Raw genomic sequence first — 23,060 nt, 5'->3', positions numbered from 1 at the left:
GGTGGGCGATGGTCCAAATACAAGTATGGGGAGGCCTGGCAGATTGATTACATCACACTGCCTCAAACCCGCCAAGGCAAGCGCTATGTGCTCACAATGGTAGAAGCCACCACTGGATGGCTGGAGACCTACCCTGTGCCTCACGCTACTGCCCGGAACACCATCCTGGGCCTGGAAAAGCAAGTCCTTTGGAGGCACGGCACCCCTGAGAGAATCGAGTCTGACAATGGGACTCATTTCAAGAACAGCCTTATAAACACCTGGGCTAGAGAACATGGCATAGAGTGGGTGTACCACATGCACCAGCAGCTGGGAAGGTTGAGCGGTGTAATGGACTGCTTAAAACCACCTTGAAGGCACTGGGTGGGGGGACTTTCAAAAACTGGGAGATGCATTTAGCAAGAGCCACCTGGTTAGTTAACACTCGAGGCTCCACCAGCCGAGCAGGCCCTGCCCAATCCGAACCCCTACAAACATACAGATGGAGATAAGGTTCCAGTGGTGCACATGAGAGGTATGCTTGGAAAAACTGTTTGGGTAAAGTCTGCCTTGAGCAAAGACAAACCCATCGTGGGGTTGTTTTTGCTCAGGGACCAGGTTGCACCTGGTGGGTGATGCAAAAGGATGGAGAGACCCGATGCTTACCTCAAGGGGACCTTGTTTTAGGGGTGAACTACCCGTGGCTCTGTACTTGTATCAGTATCAGCATGTATTTTGTATGTAATTTGGGTATGCATAGATTTATATGGTTAAAAAAAGTTAAGTTTCATGTAACATGTTAGTATGGGAAAAAATTCGGGGTGGATAATGTTGGGGTTTTAGTTTAGTCTTGGTTTTCCTGTTAAAGGAATTTTCTCCCATATGCATGTTGCTAGGGGACAAATAGCTGTACTTAAGAAAGACAAAAAGGGGAGTGGGGCGGGCCTGGCTACTCCTTTGTCTACACCTGGGTGTGGGGGCAGTTTGCTCTGGGCGTCCGGAGAGAGAAGCTGCAGAGAAAGGAGCTGCTGCTTCTTTCTTTTTTGGCCGTTCTTTCTTCCTGCTGGAAGCAACGCCGGGACCCCAAAAGCCGCTTTCCCTGCCCTGCTGGAGACCGAGCTGTGGCTGCCCTGCCCCGCTGCTGCTTCGAGCCTTCGCTACGCTGTAGCCCTGCTCGCCCTGCCTGCCTGGGCCTCCGTGGGGTTCTCCCATCTGGATACATCTCGTCTGCCACCCGGGATTTGCGTCCGTCCCTGCCCTCCAGCCTGCCGTTCTAGCCTGCCGTTCCAGCCTGCTGTTCCTGAGAGCCCGGGATCAACTGCCCAGCGGTTTGTGAAGCCTTTGTTCCATCCTTCCCGGGATCCCAGGGCACCGGTGCTGCGTGTTTCCCGAGCTCGCTCCGGAGCGCCCCCTGCAGCCGCGGGGGAACCATCGCACCTGCCCTGCTCACCGGGAGCCGCCAGCGCCCCTGCCGGCTGCGAGCAGAACTGCACCCGAGGGGAAAGGGCCTGACAGCCGAGAAGGCTGGCACTGGGTTTGTGATTGCTGTTACTGCCATAGTTGTTGTTTTGTTTGACTGGTTATATACATATATATATAGAGTAAAGAACTGTTATTCCTATTTCCCACATCTTTGCCTAAAGGCCCTTGATTTCAAAATATAATAACTTAGAGGGAAAAGGGGTTATATCTGCCACTTCAAGGGGGGCCTCTGCCTTCCTTAGCAGACACCTGTCTTTCAAAACCGAGACATGGTCAAAGGGAATGTCAGCAATGCAGCAGGCTTACATTAGGTATTGATTTCTATCTACTCATTCAAGGACCCACTAAATATAGTCACAACCACTTAGGATTTATGTGTAATAACAATACAGGACAGAAGCAGTTTTCTTTCCCAGTGGAGAAAGGCAGCAGTGAATGAAGAGCACCAACAACATCAAATGAAGATACAAACCTGGAGGAAAAATCATATTCAAACTAAACTTAGAGGGACAGAATGTAAACACTCTGACTGGAATTGGATCTATGCAGCTGCCTCCAGTATTAATACTCTTACAGATGCAGCCCTGATATTTTATTGGTAAGTGGTCATGACCACTGTTCCACTTCTCTGAACAATGACACCAGCAGCTATCCAGTGCTGTTTGTGAGCATCCTGTGGTGTTACTCATACCTTAAAACCTGTGGAAAGGTGGCCTTTCCTGGAGGAAAACGACAGGTTTGCATTTCAGCTCAAGACAAGGAGTCTGGAAGTCTCTGCTCAGTTCTGGATCTATCACAGAAAATTCCCAAGCCTTCAAACAAGCCACTGAACATTTCATTTCACCAGTAGTATCTCAGTTTAGATACCTTATTAGGTGGGTGTCTCTGCCTTAGAACACTCAGTCTTACTGGTATGTGTATGTCTCAAAACCTCAGACTTTATCTAAGCCATGGATTTAGCCAGTGATGGATTAAAACAAACAAACAAAAAAAGCAAGAGGAAAAAAAGCAAGAAACAAAAAAAAATTAGGCAATAAAAATTAAGGACAATATATAATTATGTCACAGTGAAGAAAATTAGGTATTTTTCTCCATAGCTCAAAGCACACCAGTATGTAGAACACTTGTTTTTCTTCATAACACATATTGTAGCAACCCAGGTCCCAGACAAAAAGAGGCTGTTGCTACATACATCAAGAGTTTTGAAAATCTCCAAAACACTCCATGGGTCTCACCCTGAACCCTCTGTGACCTGCTGTGAAAGGTCTCCCACTGCTGAGCATTGACATTGTCTTTTTGTTTCTCTTCTGAGCTCCCCAGTTACGTATATGTTGCTATATGGAGGGGAATATGCACCTTAGCTAAAGGAATGAGTTATTGCCTTTGTCTTGTTGTTGAGGGTTGTTGTTAGAGAGATGATTATTACAGTGGGATTTAATTAAACAGTATGAAATGACAACTGACACACCTCCATCATTTCCCATTTTTGAACAAAACTACTTCTCAGTATACTTATTCCTCTACTTCCATTTTCCAAGTAGCTCAGGGGCTAGCATACAGAAATGCACAATGCTGAGCAGTGGAAGATGAGCTATATGCAGGAAAAATAACTTGAAATCCATGAACTGACTCCTTTTTGTTCATATAACTTTTGTGTTTTGTGCTCACCATTTGGCAACATTTGTCATTAATGACAGCACAAAGATATTTGAAAGCCTTTATAATTTTCTGGTGTTAGGATGATGGAAAATTCAGAAACGTGTATTTATATTATACATTCACATTACATAAATGTTACATTTCTAATGAAAAGTACTCTATGGAGATTTTTTGGCATGGTTTTCTTGAGTTTCCCTTCTTTTTTCTGCTTTTAACTCTTTTGATTCTGCTAATTTTCTCTTTATCAGTTAACAGTTCTATTAGAATTAAATCATTTCCAAAGTTATCATTTAAAATGTAGAAATTGGGCCTAGATAGCTGAAAAAAATACCATTTCCTGAAGGTGTTCCATTATTTTCAGTTTGAGTTGCTGACTCAGGTGAAATAATATATGTGGCATTTATAGATCAAGCCTCATTTCAAAAAGGATTCAGTCTTCTTTAGTAATGTTCTTACTTTTCTTTTGTGTCCTCTCCATTTTTTCCCCGTTTGTATGTATGATACACATCATGTATAAATATTCCAAGTATTTGAAGTATCTCTGTTTATCTAAATGAATAATTTTAATATCTTGCAATATATCCTCCCTTTTGGTTTGGAGTCCAGCAGGTCTTCAACAAAGCAGTTACACAACAATTTACAGTGTTCAAAAATATAAGGAAGGCAGCTTCTCATGAAGACCAGGACTTTTTTTTTTCCCCCACAATCTGATTAGGGTTTCTGCCTTCCAGTTTGCCAGGTTAAGAAGCTGTACATTTAAACTAGTCAAAATATGTAAGTCACAGTGCCTGATACGAACCACTTAATCTCTGACAAGAGATTTTCCACATCAAAATAGCATTACAACAGCTGCAGTCTTAGAGTGGCCCACCTGTACTTCTAAAGTGTATAATTCTCTCAAAATGCAAGATACCATCTTGGAAACAAGACAGGTATTTTAAGATAAAATGTCTTAAAAGTAGGAAAATTGAATCACTTTGCATCATTAGTTTTCCGAAAGCTTTGCTCCTGAAAGAATTCTCACAGTCTTTGTAGCAGCATGATAAATATTTTCAATGTTACAATATCTGCAATTCATTTCTTTCCTGTTACTTTTTATGTATAGTGTTAGCAGTGGGTGTCAGGTTTATAACAAGATGTTATAAAGACCCGCAAAAAGTGGGTAAAGAGATGCACGCTCTCTGCTCCAGAAGACTGTGATGTTCCAGTCAGGGATCCTGATATACCCATGCTGGGAAAACAGCAAATTCCCTTTTTATGTTTTGATTTTTTTTAACTTCAGCATGGAGGGGAAGTCCTTTTGTCAACTAGAGAAAGGCAGTGGATGAAAGGGAGAAGGGTATAAAAATATTTTCAAATATGCTGATCACAAAACTAAATTTCCCTTTTCTTCCTATCAAAACTGTTCATGGGATTCCCAAAGTGAGAAATGAGTTTGCTAGAGCCACAGGTAGCCCCGACCACAGCAGAAACAGATCGATGTATTGCCTTCAGCTCTGGGCAAAGCTGTCTGATTCTGGTGTGGCCTACCCAAATAAAGACCAAAGGGAGAGAAATATTGTCAGTGAAAGCCAGGTTTCCCTGAAAAATATGTGCCAAAACCTGAGTTTGCAGAAGCAGATTCCAAACACTTACTGTTAATGAGAGAGTGTTATCACCAGGGATTGTTCCTGTGAGCTTCAGTGAGTATCAGTGCCAGATCCGACTATTCATTCCTTTGTTCTAGTCCTTGAAGCATAACTAACCGCTGCCTTAGAACTTGCCTGTGGCAGAAAGTTTGGAAGGATGGCCCATGGAGAAGGCAAGACAATCAGATAAAGCTATCTAAATTATTCTGTATTCATAACTTTAGTGCTCCAATACAATTGACATCAGGTATCAAAACATAAGTATTGCAGGTTATGCATTGCCCTGAAACTATTGTTTCTGGATTGATTTAGGAGTCAGCATAGTTCAACATGAGCTCAGCAGAACAAGGCATGTTACATTACTGCAACAAGGTAGTAGTGATGTGGTATAGAGTTGAATGTGAGTCTTAGGCTTGATAACTTTGAATAAAATGCTTGTCCAGTTTCTAGCACTGGCATTGAAAAAGCAGCAACAGCACAGAGAAATTGAGAAATTATTCCATTGATGAGGAAAATAATGAGAGATGGAATTCAGTCTGATTATTGTAATGACAGCTGCAAAGTGCTTTTAATAAAATATGCATGGACTTTCAGAAGGAAAAATTTGGAGCATGTAAGGGTTACTAATCAGTAAGACAAGTGCAACAGGTAAACAAATCCACAATAGAAACAAAACACTGTTGTTGTTTTTTTAAATGAGAGAAAAGTAAATTGTCCTAGGGAAATAAATTTAAAAAACAAAGAAAACAAAAAAAAGTACAGCTAGAGAAATTATGAATTCTTTACCTTTTGCTAGCTTCAAATTAAGACTTAAAAACAGTTACTGTGATACAAGAATAAAAATGGAAATTATTTTCCATGTAATACTGCAATTACCTGATAACAGCAGCCTGTTCAATACTTAACTAGTGAAAAAAAATTAGCAACTAAGGCAAAGATTACATAGGTTGAACACTTGCAAAAGGTAGCTAGTGGGATCATCATATACACTGGGCACATTGGGAGATTGCTGGATGCCTTGAACTGAGACATTTTAGGATCAAGGTGGGTGTTACAAGGGTTTGTCTTTCTTGTTGGATATGAGGAGACCCACCACTGAGTTGTCAACAGTACCTCCTACATGTATTTTTTAATAAGTGTATGATGAGATTAAGTACTTGTTTTTCATTAAATAAAATTTGGCCTGGACAGGACTATCCAAATTTTGCTTGCCTGGAAATTTGGGGATATAACTTGCCTTGCTCTCTTCCTCTCACAGGTTTATTCCTGAGGCTTGGTCCACCTGTAGTGTCACCTGTGGAGTAGGCAGCCAGGTGCGACTTGTGAAATGTCAAGTGCTCCTCTCTTTCTCTCAGTCTGTGGCTGATCTGCCCATCGATGAATGTGAAGGTCCCAAACCTGTGTCTCAGAGAGCCTGTTACAGTGGTCCCTGCAGTGGGGAGGCAGCTGAATACACCCCAGAGGAGACTCAGCTTTTGTATGGCAGCTTACAGGAGCTGGATGAGCTCTATGACTGGGAATACGAAGGCTTTACAGAGTGCTCAGAGTCCTGTGGAGGAGGTAAGTGCAAAATGTTTCTGTGCTGGATTTGCTTTCCCTCTTCGAGTATGTGTTTGGCAGTTAATACCCATAGACATGCTGCTTTGCTATGGCTAGTTAGAATCATAGAATCATTTAGGAAGGAAAAAAAAGTTTAAGATTGTTTAGTCCAAACATATTTGAAAAGGCATTGGATAAGAAATGTAAAAAATCCCGCGTGCACAACATATTTTAGCCCAGGACTTACGGATCTGTGCTCAGACTGTCACAAAGAGTGCTCAGTGTATCATATATTTCTGTTTCCTTTATCAGCTGATCACCTCAAGGCAATCACCAAAACAAGCTAAATGTTAAAGGGGTCTGGTGACACATGCTAACAATCACATATCATTTTTAGTTCTTACCTCTTGGTTTTCTCTGTGCAAGCAAAAACATGTGGAAATAAATTGTCCTCCCATAGCAGATGAAATAAATAATGGATATTTTAAGGGCTCAGTCATTCCCTAACTCCTATCAATAAGTGACATCAGCTCCAATCCCAGTTCAAGAGAAAACTTACGGCAAAATGGCTCTACTGATGTGCTTGTCTAAAGTGAGCAGGCTTGGCAGTAGTTTCTCAAAGTTAATCAAGTTTCAAGTTGTACATACTACAGACTATGAAGACATATCTCCGATATCCTTTTTCTCCCATCGTTTTATCTAACTAGTTCTGAGAAATACATCCACTCCAGTATTTTTTTTAGTTAGAACTAGATTTTTCCAGCACTCATCTTTTTACTTTTTAATTTTCAGGCGATTTAAGAAAGGATTACCATAGATAAATAAAAAATATATACTGTAGAACTGGAAACAATTTAGCATTTTATGAGTGAATAATCTGTACAGATTCACAGATAATCACTTACAATCTTGAAAACCACAATTAGTAGAAAAGGTTTCCTATGCTAACTTTTAGCTTGCTGATGGTAGTCAATGTTTAGAGCTGTTCACAGCTGTCAGACCATTGACACTTTTGCTTTGTTTCCTACAAAAAAAAAAAAAAAAAAGTGACACTAGTGCATGCTAAGTGGTGACAAACAGTGATTTTACAGGAGTATGTGTCATGTGTTGAGGTTACTGGAGAACAGTAACAATTTATCACACTTTTACTGTGACTACCAAAACCAGAACAGTTCCTAGAAATATCCTCTTGAAGTAATTTCTTAGACTATAGATCTTATGCTTGTATTTTTCAAATGTAACTCACCAAGACTGATTTGTGGGAGACATTTTTCGTTATAAATTTAATCTCTTTCAATTGTCAGCAAAAAAATTCTAGGTAAGATTTCTTTTTGTCTGACATCAACTCCAAACTTTCCAGATTAGCAGATGCTAAGTCAGATATTTTTGTAGCCATAGGTGCAAGACTGGTCAAACTAGTTTTATTGGTTTTGGAGCCCTGGGAGAGGAAACTGGATAGATGCAGAAGTAACCTTTCACCTCCCAGAAGCAGTAACCAGAAGGAATGAGTTAGTCATTTAGTCTGCTGTTAGGGGCATCATTTCCCGGAGCTGTCATCAAATATCATGTAACAATTATTCTATTCTGGTAGATATAAACACAGAAATTCTCATTTGATGGTATTTTGAAAGTGAACTTAAACTGCCTAGTTTCACATCCCACCATTACACACATTTATACTGTAATTTCCTATTGAGAACTGATTTCTTTTTTTTGCCAGGGAAGACAATTTTAAAGCAGACAGCTTTAAAATATCTTCTGATAATATTGGGCAGTAAATAATATTTTGAATTCAGTTACTTGGCAAATGAACTTCCTGAAGTTAATATACCTTTTTTAATTATCTCTGTGCTGTGGAACTTCTGATTTATGATCAAAAGGTTTTGTATTCTCTAGGTGTTCAGTGACCCATCAGATTTAAAGCTTATAACCATTTGCCACATTGACCAATCAAAAATAGAGGGACAGTCGTTTTCATTGTGCTGAGACACACTCAGTGTGAGATTCAACAGGAAGCTGAAGAAAGTGATTCTGATCACATTTTTTACTGCTGGAGCAAGCCAGATTTTTTTTACTATTTGTTTTATTTTGCTACCTGGCACAAGGTATTAAAGCCAAAAACTGTCAATACACATTCTAGCAACCTTTTTCTTTGATATCTATGCTGTCAGGCAAGATTACTGGTCCTATGAGTACCCTTCAAAGATAGAAGGAAACTTTAACAGACAGAGTAGAGTGCTTGTAGTACGGACAAGAATTATTGGAATTGCCATCAGAGATGACTTAGATGACAGAAATAAGCATAAGGAATGAAATCACTGGGAGGTTTAGGGCTGGGTGGATACTGAAAACTGAAGAACAGAGCTTGGCTATATGAATTTGAGAAAATAAAACCATCAGCATGAGAAAGGGAGAAAAGGTTGAATTCAAGACCTCATACAGAAAAGTCATAACTTTTCTGTAGTCAGCATTGAAACAGTCAGTGGAAAAGTGTTAAATTGATCAAGTAATAATTGATCAAGGGCTCATTAGTGATACCCTTCAGAGAGGAGAAAAGCTGTGGAAGTACACTCAATTTACAAAATTTTATCTGAGAAGAAGCACATACAGAAGGTGTGTGAGCTGTATACCTAGCACACAGAGACATGTCAACCAGCACGTGGCAGGAATCAGTGGTTTCTTTCCACAGTTTGGAAAAATACTTTCATGGTTTCCGTACCTCTGAATCAGCAGTCCTTTTTTCCTGGCTTCATCAAATTGGTCTTGTCAGGCCTGCACAGACCTTTCATGCAAAGTAGCGACCAGTAAATTGAACACAGTGCCATTTCCCATCAGGTAGAGAACCACCTGTGTTCTTCAGCCAGGAGCATTGCATTCTGGAGAATCCATATGCCTGTGTTTGCTGCACACAGTATGATAACATGTTCAACAGAAAAATGATTGAGCTGGAAAAATAATGAACGTGACAGGGCAGTGAACATCTTGTTCATTTATGTGTTTCATTACTTTTCTTTTCCTAGATAGAAATCACTACCATTTGTTCTATCCCTTCAATAAGCTATCCTTTTAACAATTTTTCTTAAGTCTTTTGGCAGATGACTTGAATAGCAAAATAGCTTGAAAATATGGGGCCACCTTGTAAAGAAGGAAACCCACAACAGTATTGACTGACAACAGGGACTTTGGTAATTTTGATGTTGGTGTCCATGTCCAAAACTGTCAAATTTCTTTCTTTTCTTCAGTACCTCAGATACAGCAGACACAGGTCTTGTGTCATAGCCATAACCTTAATAGAGTTACACACATAGCAGCCAAAAAATTGGTTAACAAGCCCTTTTTCTGTGGGCCTCAGCTTATACTGAGATTAAGAAGAGTGAATCGGTGAGTAATGTCAGGAATACAGGAGCTATGATCAGCTACAGCACTTTGGTCCTGTTGAATGATATGAAATAATTTTTTGCCTAATGACATGTGCTCTGGCATTAGAAACAGCACAAGATATTGTTACCTCTGTGACACTGTTTTTGGACATCCTTAAGGTCTTAAAACACTTTCTTTTGGTTTGGGTTTTTTTCCCCTTCACATTAGTATCCTAAAAAATTTGTGAGATCTTTTGGAAAACTGTTGTTGTTTTTGAGACTGTGATGTAATTGTTAGGAATTCAGTCAATCTTTTCCTAACTCAGGAAGTAGGAATGAACTTAAAAAGCATACTTTCACTGTATTTGAATCACTGTGGATTAGATTCTCAGAAAGTTCAGGCCAATAATTATCGTCAGACCCCTCTCCAACCCCTTTTACCCGTAGGGAAATAGATCCTTTCTCACCCAGTCCTCTTCCCTATGGTATGTAATGCTGCAATCCATGATGTTCTAACTTTCTAACCTTGTGATCCAAAAAACCTGTAATACCCCTAGTCATACGAAAAGTGGTATGCCATAGAGTACATCAGGAATTTTGATTTAACAAGGAATTTCTAAGTTAAAACATAATAACAAAATCTTCCAGTTTCTTAGTCCCAGCAACTACCTGTTCTTTCCCAGCTCTCTCTAACCCATTCTTTCCCAGCTCTCAGATACACTCTGCAGGTTTGCATCTTTAGTTTAGGTGCAGGCCCATGGATGCACAAGAGTAACTGAGATCAGCTGAATTGTCTGACCATGTTTTACTTCGCTTTTGCATGTGTATCGGTCATACTGTTGGTTAAAATACAGCATATGAAAGCCATGGCCTTCTCCACACCTTAGCCTGCTTGGCCTGAAAAATACAGTGCCTCATTTCACTCATTGGGGAAAAAATGAGAGCAGTGGACAATTTTCTGTCCAGGCAGGTGAGCGGTGAATGAACCCAGGGACTATTCACTGCAACTGAGAAACCTTTCAGAGAGACTGAAAGCAATGACAAGTCTACAGCTGGGGCTGCAGCCCAGAGCTGCCAGCCTAAGGCTGGGTGTGACCAGGGCAGCCTTGCTGGCCCTCTTGGGCCCAACTCTGATCTTGGCTGCCCCTGCCAGTACGGCGAGCTGTCTGTGACCATTATTTGTTGTGTGCAGGTGTCCAGGAGGCTGTGGTGACCTGTCTGAACAAACAAACTAGGGAGATTGCAGACGAGACACTATGTGTTAGCAGCCGTCGTCCTCCACAGCTGCTGAAGGCCTGTAGCCTGGACCCCTGCCCCCCAAGGTAGGCATAATTTTAAGTGACCCCAAACTCTATTGCCTTTCAGTCTGGAGACACACACTGCTTCAAGGATGCTTTTCTTAGACTGCAGGGGCTTACAGCCTCTTCCTGCCACAGTCATATTGACCGGGAAGTACAAAGCAGCAGTAAGACCAAAGAGCAAACTTCAGACTACTTGCCTCTTCAAGTCCTTCAAGGAGACAATTTATGGATTGTCTTAACTTTACCCAGAGCTTTGTCAAGTTTAAAGAGACTTCTCCAACCTCCGCTGTTAGGATAAGGTTTTGCAGAACCTGCTCCTCCCTAGGATCAGGCAGTTTCCACAATCATGACCCTAAAAACAGCAGATTTTTCTCTGCAGAGATTCACATCTGCACCCTCGACAACAGAAAATATCTGTTATGACATTCTTGTGGTTTATTTAAATAGGTCCTGTCAAGTCTTTAAGATGTAGTGTATACATATTGTCTTTTTTCCCAGATGTACACAGGTGCATTTACTCCATTGTGACACTGCAGCAGATTTTAAATACATTGATGTATAACCTTGGACTATTTAAAACACTCAGGGCTGTCCAGGTGGTAGATATACCTTAGAGTGTGTATTGGTAGGTGTATGTATGATTTATAAGACAACAGGCTACGGAGAGGTATGTCATTATGAATAATAGTAGATTTGGGATATGCAGAGAAAGTTCACATTAAAAGTCAAAGACAGCCAGCATGAAATAACAATAAGGACATAAATAATGGTTTGGTTGGTAATCAGGATTTTGAATTTGTGACAAGCAGAGACAAATAGGTTGAAATTTCTTTACCAAAGTATTACAAGCATTGGTTATGAAGATACTGAAACCCTGACTTTGTTATATTGTCTTCATTGTTGGAAATAACGCACAAATATTGTATAAATGTTTGAAAGTAACTTTGTAGGTGGAACTCTTGTGGTAATCAATAGGTAGAAGTATCACTGCAGCTGAGGGTGCATGGTAGAAGATTGATCAACCACCAATTCTGACATGAAAAAATAAGTACTCGGTAGTTAAGAAAAAACAAAACACACTCATATAGGCCAGTATTTATGTGACTTTTGTTACAAAAGTAATGTGAGTAATTGCACGAATACTTCTTGAATTATTATGTTGTTATTATGCACAGTGGTAGCACTGTGATAACCTTGCTACCAGAGTGGAGCTAGTTTAAAGCAACCATAGGCATGCATTTCCCTCCATGAATTACAAGATGATCATACTGTAGGTGAGAATCAGCCTGTGAAGCAGAGGTGAAAGGGGATTGATGCAGAGGGGGAAGACAAGGCAGCTTTAATCCACCCCTAGGGCTGCAACTGAGAAGAGGGGAAATGACTCTCTCCCCTGTATATACAACTTCTCTCCTGAAGCCCCTTCAGTCTGGAGGAAATTGCCTGTCTGCAGAGATTTAAGTGGCCCAGGATGAAGAACAGCACGTATTCTGCAGAATGGTTCCTCTGGTCAGAGCAAGTAGGCCTGCAGACTGCAGGCAACATGGCTAATGGAAAGAGAGGCAACAAGGCAAGTTGATGTGTCTACCAGGCAGACTGTGATGGTATAATTACCTTATTTCCTTCAAGTTTCTGAAGTGCTACACCTACCAGTGTCACTGTATTAAATACAATGGTGTGTTAATGAAACAGATAGTGTATAAAGATTTTTGCTTTATAATCATTATTTACAGCAGCTTTAATACTTTAAATATGGAAAAAAATAAAGGATTATTTATTTAAATTAGATTTACTCCTCGTTTAAATTATAAGATGCTTCAGAATTCTAATTCAAGAAATTTTGACCCAGGAGTCTGATGGAAATTTAGGCTAAAATCGTGTCCTTATGAATGCTGATGAAGGCATTTCTACCCACTGACAAGTCCAAAAATTATAATACACTGTGGCTGTAACTTAGATCTCTTTTACAGGAGTTTCCAAAATCTGTGAACCATTGATACTTCCCAGAGCTCTTGCTGATGACTTATAGAGAGAGCTGGCTGGCGTCGTAGTGTTGGCTCTTCTCTCTTTTTTCCAGCTGCTTAAGCGCATTAACAGAAGCTAAAATTATAAAACCCACTTTCCTAAAATATTCTTGATGTTTAAGTGACTGCTGAAGCATGCAGTTGTTGTGGGTAGAGGAGGCATTCCACTGAAAAGGCAGCTGAGATGGTAATTAATGTCTTGGTAGGCAAGGAAATATTGTCCACAGCATGAAGAAAAGGCTGAGAAGTCTTGCCCAAGAGAATGAAATTATCTCCTAACATATTTAGAGAAATTATTCCAGTGACATTTCTTGAACCTAAACAGCTCAGCATGTTTAATGCTTGTGTCTAAAATTTAATACAAGAATTTAATACTTGCATCTAAAATTTAGTACAGTTAAAGATCTTGCTTAGCTCAAGTTGGAGAACATTTAAAAGTTAGAACTTCAAAACTTAATGTTGCTTCTGCTACGGGCGTTTTTAGTTACATGTGAGGCTACTCTGTAGCCTCTCAAAGGGTTAGTTGTGTAAACAATTGTTTTAGCTGTTTTACTATAGATAAAAAAAGCACTGAACTACAGAATCTCACCAGCCTTTCTGGATGTTCAGAAGGCATGGACCTCAAGAAAGATATTGTAGAAGTAGTAGGTGAGAAGTAATTTCGCTCTGGTTTTGATCCATCTTTTTTCTTTTGGACAATTTAGAAGAATGATACTAAAAGGATCTGCTCTGTTACTGTTCATTTTGCTCCTTACTGAAAATAGATGTGGACAGACTAGAAAACTTCATTACTCACTTGCAATTAATCTGTGGTGTCATCAGCCTTTTCAATCCCTAACTGCCCTGGTCTGTCTTGGAACAGAATATGGTAAAAGGTAGAATATACTGTCAATATACTTCACATTTATGAAAACACTGAGAGGTGATGGTGCTTGTACAGCAGCTGAGAATGCTTTGAAATTTTCTTTGAAATTCTGGCTTAATATCTTAGTACGTTACTATTCTGAGTACATGGAAGAGAGACAAAAAACTAAACCACAGAAATCTGTCTTCAGATATTCACAGCTGTATGGAGTCAGAAAAATCTCATACTTAAAATTCTTACAGAAGAAAGAATAAGAATCAGGAAGAGCTGTGCACAAAAAAATTGGAAGATCTCCTCCATATTCAAATCCCAGCTGAGTCTCCTGGGGTTTCAGATTTTATTGAGAGCTTTTTGCTTATTGCTTCAAGAACAATAGCAGAAAAAGAGTCCAGACCCTTTTCTCCTGGAAAACAGTGTAACAAAATTTCCCGGTTTGAACTGAACTAAGAAAATGGGAAACACTGCAGAGCTGATTGCTAAGTTGTGAGCTAGTAAGTGACTTTTGCACAATAGCTACAGAGTAAAATTTGCTGACATTAACTTGGTATGCCCTTGTTTAATAGTTCTAGGAAAAGGATGTATCTTGTTTTGATGTACTAGGAGAGCCAGGATGCTTTCTACAGGAAAGAGAGGAATGAAGACTGTGACTATTTTAATTCAGTCATTCAGTTACTTAATTAGTGTCAGTCAAGCTGTATCACTCGAAGAACTACATAGCAATAATTGAGCAGAGCTACGGTCTTCTAGAAGTAAACTCAGAATAGCTGTTCAATGTCTTGAAGCTTCTTCTCTAAGTGAAAAAAATAAAAGGGAAGATCACTCAGTTTTGCTAATTGCTATGTTTGTATTCTAAATTACCAAAAAAACAATTAGAAGAACCCTGTGTCAATGTTGGCTCTGCTGTTTTCAACAACAAAATTACTCACATCCGAAATGTGTCTTTTCCTCAGCCTCCACAGCCCAAATTACAGAGGCAGTCATCATCTAATCAGATATAATTGCTCTTGTTTATAAGAGCAACAGCATGAGTACCTCATGGTGAGCCAACAAACTCTACCAAAGGGGTGAAAGAGAATGTTGTAACTGTGTCATTAATTATAACTGCTCAATAATTTGGCCAATGCATGTTGAAAAGATTTGGTAAACATGTATGGAGTAGAGAAGAGAGAAGCAAAGCAATGAAAACCAGATGGCTGAAAATGGAGGAAATTAGGGGCAATTTCTACAGCTTTATTCATGAATATTTTCAAAACTAAACTTTTATTTCTGTACAACAAAGAACAGCTAAATTCCACAAAATGAAGGAAAAAAAAATAAGAAAAAGCAGATGGTTCTAGGAATAGCACACAATTTCACTCCAGCACTCTCCCTTTACCACTTCAAGCCTCTGTGGTTTGCAAGAAAATACAGGAAACCATCTGAGTGGTTCTGATACCTGACCGAAAAGGTAAACATTGCCTGTGTTAGTCTGGGCTCTACCTCATTGCATAGGTGGTTTTTTCTCTTTCTTTTTCTTATTTTCTGTGTCAGCTTGATTTGTATTTGTGTGATGAATCACCTGTTATTATTTTAATGTTAATTTGGTGAATGTGGTATTGTCATCTGTTTTGCTCTATTTCCCAGCTAAAGTAAAACAAAGGATAAAAAAATCAACATGTTTTTCAATGCATTAGATTGGTGATAGGTCAGACTTAGTGTAAGACATGCTCCCATCAAGAGTCTGAAATTAATTCAATATGTGTGAAAGGACCAGAGCTTTCTCTAATCCATTAAAGGTGACCTCTGTGTGGAAGGGTGTCAGTGCATATGTGTTTTGCATTGGTTGGGTGAAATATTAGAGCATCTCTGTCTAATTCATGAAAAAAGTTAAAAGATCTGCAGGTCATTATGTCTACAGATACTGGCAGGGGATACCAGTTGTTATGTTGCAGTTTGGGGGTTTTTTTCAGAGTTGTAAGTTAGAATTACCATTAATGAGGCAAAGATGGTGTTACTGTCTCTTTGTGACACAGACAGGTTTTCAAATCCTCACAAACAACTGACAAATTTTTTTAATGGGATGCATTTAAGTCTATTTTTAGCTGAAGTGTATTGAGAATGTCTTTGAGAGCCTCTTAAGATGTAGCCCACAGAGCCTTCTGGGATCACAGACCACAGCTTGAACCAGTGGTGGAAGAGGTTGGAGAATCAGACATTAGAAGGAATATGTTGTAACACAGGGCAGATTCACCCTTATTTGAAGCCTTTAGTTTGAGAAATGTCTTAGACAGAAGTCGTGGACTTGGTGAGGGAATCATGAGGTAATTTGTTGCCTAGGTTTACTGTGCTGAAGACAGGCCTGTACAGGGACATGTAGACAAGCTGCCCTGCCCTGTTATGCACTCGCCTGCATTACCTGCATGCCTACCCCCACTACTGTAATACCACCCCAGCCTTAAAACATATTACTGTGTGACCTAAAAACATTTCTCTTCCCTCCCCTTTTCTATAATACAATCTTGTGCTTTGCACCCTTTCCAGCTCTCAAGAGGTTGTCCAAGATGTGTCTGACAGCCTGCTCTTCCCCTTTCTCTCTGGTTGTGTTGCCTGTGGTGGGGCAGTAACTGCATGCTCCTCAGTGTCCCTTGCTCAAGTACAGCTACAGTGAAGTCCCCAAGGAGACCCTTTTCAGCCATGTGTGTCACATTGAAATGCGAAGCAAAGCAACTTGCAAGTTTGGAGGGTCAGAGGAGCAGCTCTGGAGCTTCCATCACACCCTGCCTCCAGCTCTTCTAGTTTAAAATTTCAGAGGTCTTCTCCAGTCATTTTGCTTTTTTAAATAATAAGATGGTTCCTTCATTAGATATTATTACATTAATAGAGATTTTCCTTCACTTCAGCTTATATTCCCATCAGACTACTATCTTCATAAAATATTAGAGTGCAATTGCAAATTATTTTTTTTAGTAACTTATACCATATATCCTTCTTACTTTGAGGGATAAATCACACTTCTTGTTCAGAATACTGTATACCTAGATAGATTATTTTCCTCTACACAGATCTCCAGTTCACTAATTTCTCCAAGTTAGTACACGCTTGTGTTGAAACAATCTTGCCATGCCCTAGTACAGTTTTGTTATAGCTTGGTTTGTGATGAGTATTAGCTTTAACTCATGCTAGAGACTTACTGAGTTCCTCTGCAGAGTACAAAGTACTCCTCTTTTTTTCGTGGCACAGTCAGTTTTCTGAGTTTAGTCACCTTAATACAGTCTACTTCTCCCCACCCTTCTCTTCACTTTTGCCAGAACTGAGGATTCGCTGCCACTTGATATTTTTCAGTATTTTGAACAAATACATCTCACTCCAATGTTTCATAGGTTAGCTTCTACTCCTCAATTTTTCTCTAAATTTATTCTCAATCTTCTTGGGTATTAATTTACTGCCTCAACAGCTGGATTTCATTCCCCAAAAAAGCTTTCCCAACAGCTGCAAAAAAAGCATGTCTTCCCTTTTGTGCCAAATATGAAGTTAAGTCAAATGTTTTGTAGCATAATGACCAGGATTTACTTTTTCACTTCAGCATTAACATATGAAACAAGCTAAAGGGTCCTTTAAATGGTTGATTTTGCTATGCATCTTCACTTCCTTTAAAAAGGGGTGAAATGAACAGCACTATTTTGTCTTCCACTTACAGTATTGCTGAAGTAACTTGTAAGAGTAGTCTGGGGAATACCCAATACATTTGCACCTGTATACCTTTATGGATGAAAAAATAAGATATGTAGAAAAATAAAAATATGGCCCTAATTCCTGAAAATATACTGTACAGTTCTGTAACATAGTTACTCATCAGAAAGATTCACACGTGAAATAATTGGAGAAGGTGCTCCCCCTTCCATTCCGTTTGGAGTGAATTAAGTACATATTAAAAGGAGTCAGACTGATTAAACAAAGACTTCTCTATCTGCCAAGTAGGTCTGTCACATCTCCAGAAGCACAGCAAGACCTATTTTTGTCCTTGAAAATTTCCATCATCAGTGTGCAGCTACCCATTAGAATTGTGACTAAGCTGATGTATTGTGTACTCTAACCAGCTGTTGGTAGGTCTTAGTCATTCGCAGCCTTGGGAGACACTTGAAGCACTCACACAGAGGTCTATGTATCTAGTTACCACCCAATGGATCCACAGATTTGTGTTATTGTAACTATACTGGATGGAAGTTTGTGTAATTATAATGCTTCCATTGTTCTGGTCTGAACAAAGATTTTTGGGTACATCAGACAAGGTCATTTCCCTTCCCATGAGGAAGCAAACTGTATTGTCTAAAGTCATTATCTTCTCCAAGATCTAAGAAGCCAGTTTCTCACTCAGGAGAATTTGGAGAAGTGCATTAAGTTGCCACTCTGTGGATTCTGCACACAAACTTATGTTGATATAGCAGTTAGGATGGAGATACTAAGTGTTTTAATCCCTTTAAGTTTGCCTATGTACATCTTAGCTTTTATGATACCAACACTTTGAATATAATTTTTCTTTCCATTGAGTCAGAATCACTTGATACTTCCACAAATGTGACTACTTTAAAACATAGTTGTTTTGAGTGGGGGTTGGGTATAATGTGAGTTTAGAGCCTCCCCACTGTGTGTGAGTAGTACCTGCATGTTTGGGTCTCTAAATATCAGTGTGAAAGAAACCATCTTTAAATAGAGTAGAGTGAGTGAGCTACTAAATATATTATTGGTCAGTTTCAGGATCTCAAAATATGAAGTAAAAAAGAATAGAATCATCAAATGGCTTGGGAAGGACCTTAAAGATCATCTACTTCCAACACCCCTGCCATGGGCAGGGACATCTTCAACTAGACCAGGTTGCTCAGGGTCTCATCCAACCTGGTCTTGAACACCTCCAGGGATGGGGCATCCACAGCTTCTCTGGGAAATCTGTGCTAGTGTCCCACCACCACCACAGTAAAGAATTTCTTCCTAATATCTAATCTAAATCTACTCTCAAGTTTGAAGCCATTTCCCCTTGTCCTGTCAGTGCATGCTCTTGTGAACAATCTCTCTCCATCTTTCTTGTAGGCTCCCTTCATGTGCTGGAAGGCTGCAATTAGGTCACCCCAAAGACTTCTCCAGGCTGTACAATCCCAGTTCTCTCAGCCTTTCCTCATAGGAGAAGTGCTTCATTCAACTTGGTGGCCTCCTCTGGACTCTCTCCAACAGGTCCATGTCCTTCCTGTGCTGGGGACCCCAGAGCTGGATGCAGCACTGCAGGTGGGGTCTCACCAGAGCAGAGCAGAGGGGCAGAATCCCCTCCCTGGCCCTGCTGCCCACACCACTTTGGATGCTGCCCAGGACACATTTGGCTTTCTGAGCTGCAAGTGCTCATTCCTGGGTCATGTCCTACCTCTCCTCCACCAACACCCCCAAGTCCTTCTGGGCAGGGCTGCTCTGATCTATTCATCCCCCAGCCTGTGATGGTACCAGGGGTTGCCCTGACCCATTGTCATGGGTTAGCATAGCTACAGAAGTGGTTCGCTTGCAAAGAGGTGCTTACAGTTTCCTCTATGACCTGACAGAACTTATCAACTGGCTAGTTTGAATATCGACAACTTTTAAGCCACTTAAAGAGCTTGACACACCTCTGTGATCCACATTTAAGAATGAACAAACCCCAGGAAAGCTCTCTCTTGCTTCTGGCCTTGGGACAGGTAACTGGGGGGGGCCCAGCGGGGCCGGGTCGGGCCTTTCTTGGCTTGGCCGGGTCGGCTGTGGCACGGCCCTGTTCCATCCCTGGCCATCCCCACAGCCCTGCTCTGTGCAGGCACCTCTCCCCTGCTCCATGCAGGCAGCCCATGGTGCAGCCAGGGTTCGTCTGGGGCCCCTGCCCCACTGCCTGGCAAAGATCATGCGACCAACAGTGATAAGCAAATTCCAGCTGCAAGGCCTGGGTGAGATTAACCCTTTTAGTGCTGTAAGTTTCTTCCAGAACAGATGAAGCCTGCAGACATTAATCCTCTTCCGAGTCTGAGGAAGAGGGAAGGTGAAGAAAACACCATAGAGACACCAAAGTCAGTGAAGAAGGAAGAGCTCAAACTCTGAGGAAGGAGAAAGAGGAGATGCTTAGAAGCTGAAATTCTGTTGTAAAGCTATGGTGGTGATGGACTGTGATATATCAGAGTACCCGTTGTAATTTCATGAAAGCATGGGGGGGTTGGAGCATTCAAACTGTACTTGTGAGCCAAAGTACCTATGCTGAAACAAGCAAATGACAGTAGCTGTAATTTGATGAGGCCCCTTTGCTCCCAGGGAAGGCGGAGAGCCTCTATTCCTAGAGATGATGATGAGGACCATGAGGACCCTTTTGCTCCCAGGGGAGGGGGAGGGCCTCTGTTCCTAGAGATTAAGATGCTCCCAGAGATGGGTGAAGAGAACCTTTGTTTCTGAACAGCTCATCCTTAAAATGGTACCCCAGTAGCTCAAGACTGGACCCTCGACAACAGTTGTGGGGAAAGCTGTCAGTCGAGGGAAGGAGCTCTCACATGCGAGCAGAGAACCAACCCGGGCGGCTGTCTTGCTGTGACATTGAAACCATGAGAGAACTTCTTGTGGAGATGTCTCCATAGCATGAGCAAGAGAGACTCCTCTCCCTAAGTGAACTGAAAAAGGTTACTATAGAAGTGGTAAACTGACTGAAAATCTCAAGGGTTGTCTTTTTACGTTGTCAGTGGGAGAAGGTAGAAAGGTGGGGGGAGAAGTGTTCTGAAGGTGTGGTATGATTTTTTTTTTCCTTTCTTTTAGGTCTGTTAATAAACTTCTTTATATTCTTTTAAGTTTTGTGCCTGCTTTGCTTTCTCTTAATTCTTATCTCACAGAAGGTAAAAAAGTAAGTACTGTGTATTTTGGACCAAACCACTGCACTTAATTGGTGTTTGTGCCTGGTTATGAACTGAACCCGCTACACCCATGTGCAGCATCTTACACTTGGTCTTGGTAAACTGCATGAGGTTCCCATGGACCCACATTATGATATTTGGCAGGTCCCTCAATATAAATATGCAAGATATAAATATAAATTTCAATGTAAAATACTGGATCTGGATGCACCCTTGGAACAAAATTCTTGTACTGCCTTTTTTAACAGTATGTTGCAAGAAGGGCACGGAAGGAACCTCAAAGCAGAACATAAGGGAATATAACCAGCCATTATGAGTTTCCTGAGTTCAATCACAGTACCATATAGCTATATAGATATATTCTTAACTTCTACTGTTCTGTCTTTCCCCTGTGAAAAAAACTATAGAAACATTTGGTATGCCTGATTTTGAGAGACAGTCTTTTTGTATCTTGTGCTCTGGTGAAATAGTTCAGGAACAGTTCATCCTGTTGAAAATATTATGTCTGTAATGCTGCCAGCCAGGTCAGCAAGGAGCTCATATTATCTGCTGTTTTTGTGGTAGTACTGCTCATAAAACTTGGAGTTTTGCTAGAGAATTTCTGAAACCCACTCACTGTTATCTGAACACTCTTTCATTCATGAATATGCTTGCTTTGTCCATTCAATCCAGTGACATCTTCTTTACTTCTTTTCTGCCCTTATCATTTCAGCAAAGGCTTCTTTAGATTTAGGGAGAGTCTTGTTACTGTGTGGGACAAAATCACATTGTTCGTGAATATTGATCTTACAATTTGTGAAGTCAGGATTTTTGTATATATTTCTGTGCCATCTACATCCATTTTCAACTATCTAATTTTTTAAAAGCTTAGTTTTAGAAGGAATTTCAGATTATGTAAGTTGATTGCACATCTTCCTCACCTGCTGAGGTTTTTCTTTCTTTGTCTTCTGGTGTCTGTAAGCTTGTTGATGTCTCCTTCAAGGAATAGCTGTGGTTTTTAATATTTTCCATATGGCATAAAGGTAAGTCTGAAGAAAAGGTGTTGGCTTATGATGTAGTCCTGCATGGAAAGCAGCAGTGTGAAAAGAGCTAGGGAGTCTTCAAAATCAAGCAGCTCTGTCATGGGCAGCAGGGTGTAAAACTGTCTGTTGTGATTTAAGCCCGGGTGGCAGCTAAGCACCACAAAGATTTTCGCTCACCCCCTCACACCTCAGTAGAATGTGAAGGAGAATCAAAACTAAAACTAGTATGTTGGTAGAAGGAGGGTTCAATAATTGAAACATGAATAACATACAATAATTATAGTAGATAATAAAAATGATCATGATGATAATGAAAATAATAATAAGAGGGAAAGAAAAACAAACAAGGAAGAACAGAGATGCACAATACTATTGCTCACCTTCTGACCAGCCAGACCCCATGTCTACACCCTAGTCAGCCACCTTTCCAAGTAACTTCTCCAGTTTATATACCAGGCATGACATTCTACAGCGTCCAATATCCATTTGGCTACTTTGGGTCACCTGTCCTGCTCCTTCAAATTTTTTTTCTGATCTTCCTCACTGGCAGAGCATGAGACATTAAAATAGTCTTTAACTTAGTATAAACACTACTTAGCAGCAGACAAAATATCAGTGTGTTATCAACATTATTCTCATGCTGACTCCGACCAGCTGCCAAGAATAAATTAACTCTACCTGAGCAGAAACCAGGATGTGGTTCCTTTGCTTCTTTACAATAGAATGTAGACTGATGTGCAAAATTTATTTCATAAATTAGTGCATTACTTCAGTGTAGGTTTAGGGCAAGATACATTAGATCAAACTCACCCTGCTGTAGTTCCCAAGGTGTGTGTTTGCTCCATGGACTCCTCATTCAGCTTCTGCCATCTCCCATTACAAGTACAACTTGTGCAATTTGTGTTCTATTCCTCAAACCTCCCTGCATTATTTCTTAACCAGCTTTCCACCTTCACTGGTGGAAAACCACTGGTGGAAAACCACTGTTTTAGCCTTTTCCTGTTTCATTCTTGAAAGGCCTACCACGGATCTATTTTCATTGTATCTCACATAATACATTAAACAATGCCCTTATAAGAAGTTTCTGCTTTAAACATAAGCCCAAATCTAAACTGGTATTCATTTATCTTTTCAAACCTAATCTGGTCTGTGTAGTTACATTAAAGACAGCCATTGCTATTAATTATCTCAATGCTGGAATTATCATCCAAAATAAAGGTCTTGTGTGAGACACTTTTCAGTAGCCAGCATGTCTGCTAATCCCTCGAACAAATTCTCTGCCAAAGCAGTTCACTTACCTGAAGCTGCCTTTTCATGTACCTGTGTG

General features: G+C 40.3%; 1 protein-coding gene across 3 annotated transcripts in view; it reads left to right on the top strand.

Moving 5' to 3' along the window:
- ADAMTSL1 (ADAMTS like 1) overlaps positions 1-23,060 on the top strand; it is a 415,079-nt gene that overhangs the window by 333,520 nt on the left and 58,499 nt on the right. For all 3 annotated transcript variants that reach the window (XM_039567703.1, XM_039567702.1, XM_010392980.4), the window contains 2 exons: positions 6,007-6,308; positions 10,839-10,968. In XM_039567703.1, the coding sequence (XP_039423637.1) occupies positions 6,007-6,308; positions 10,839-10,968 (432 nt within the window). The remainder of the gene's footprint in view (positions 1-6,006; positions 6,309-10,838; positions 10,969-23,060) is intronic.

Source organism: Corvus cornix, chromosome Z (genome assembly GCF_000738735.6).
Source record: "Corvus cornix cornix isolate S_Up_H32 chromosome Z, ASM73873v5, whole genome shotgun sequence".
In the NCBI taxonomy this organism is placed as follows: domain Eukaryota; kingdom Metazoa; phylum Chordata; class Aves; order Passeriformes; family Corvidae; genus Corvus; species Corvus cornix.
The sequence above is the reverse complement of the archived record's forward strand: the minus strand, read 5'-3'. Positions and strand labels throughout refer to the sequence as shown.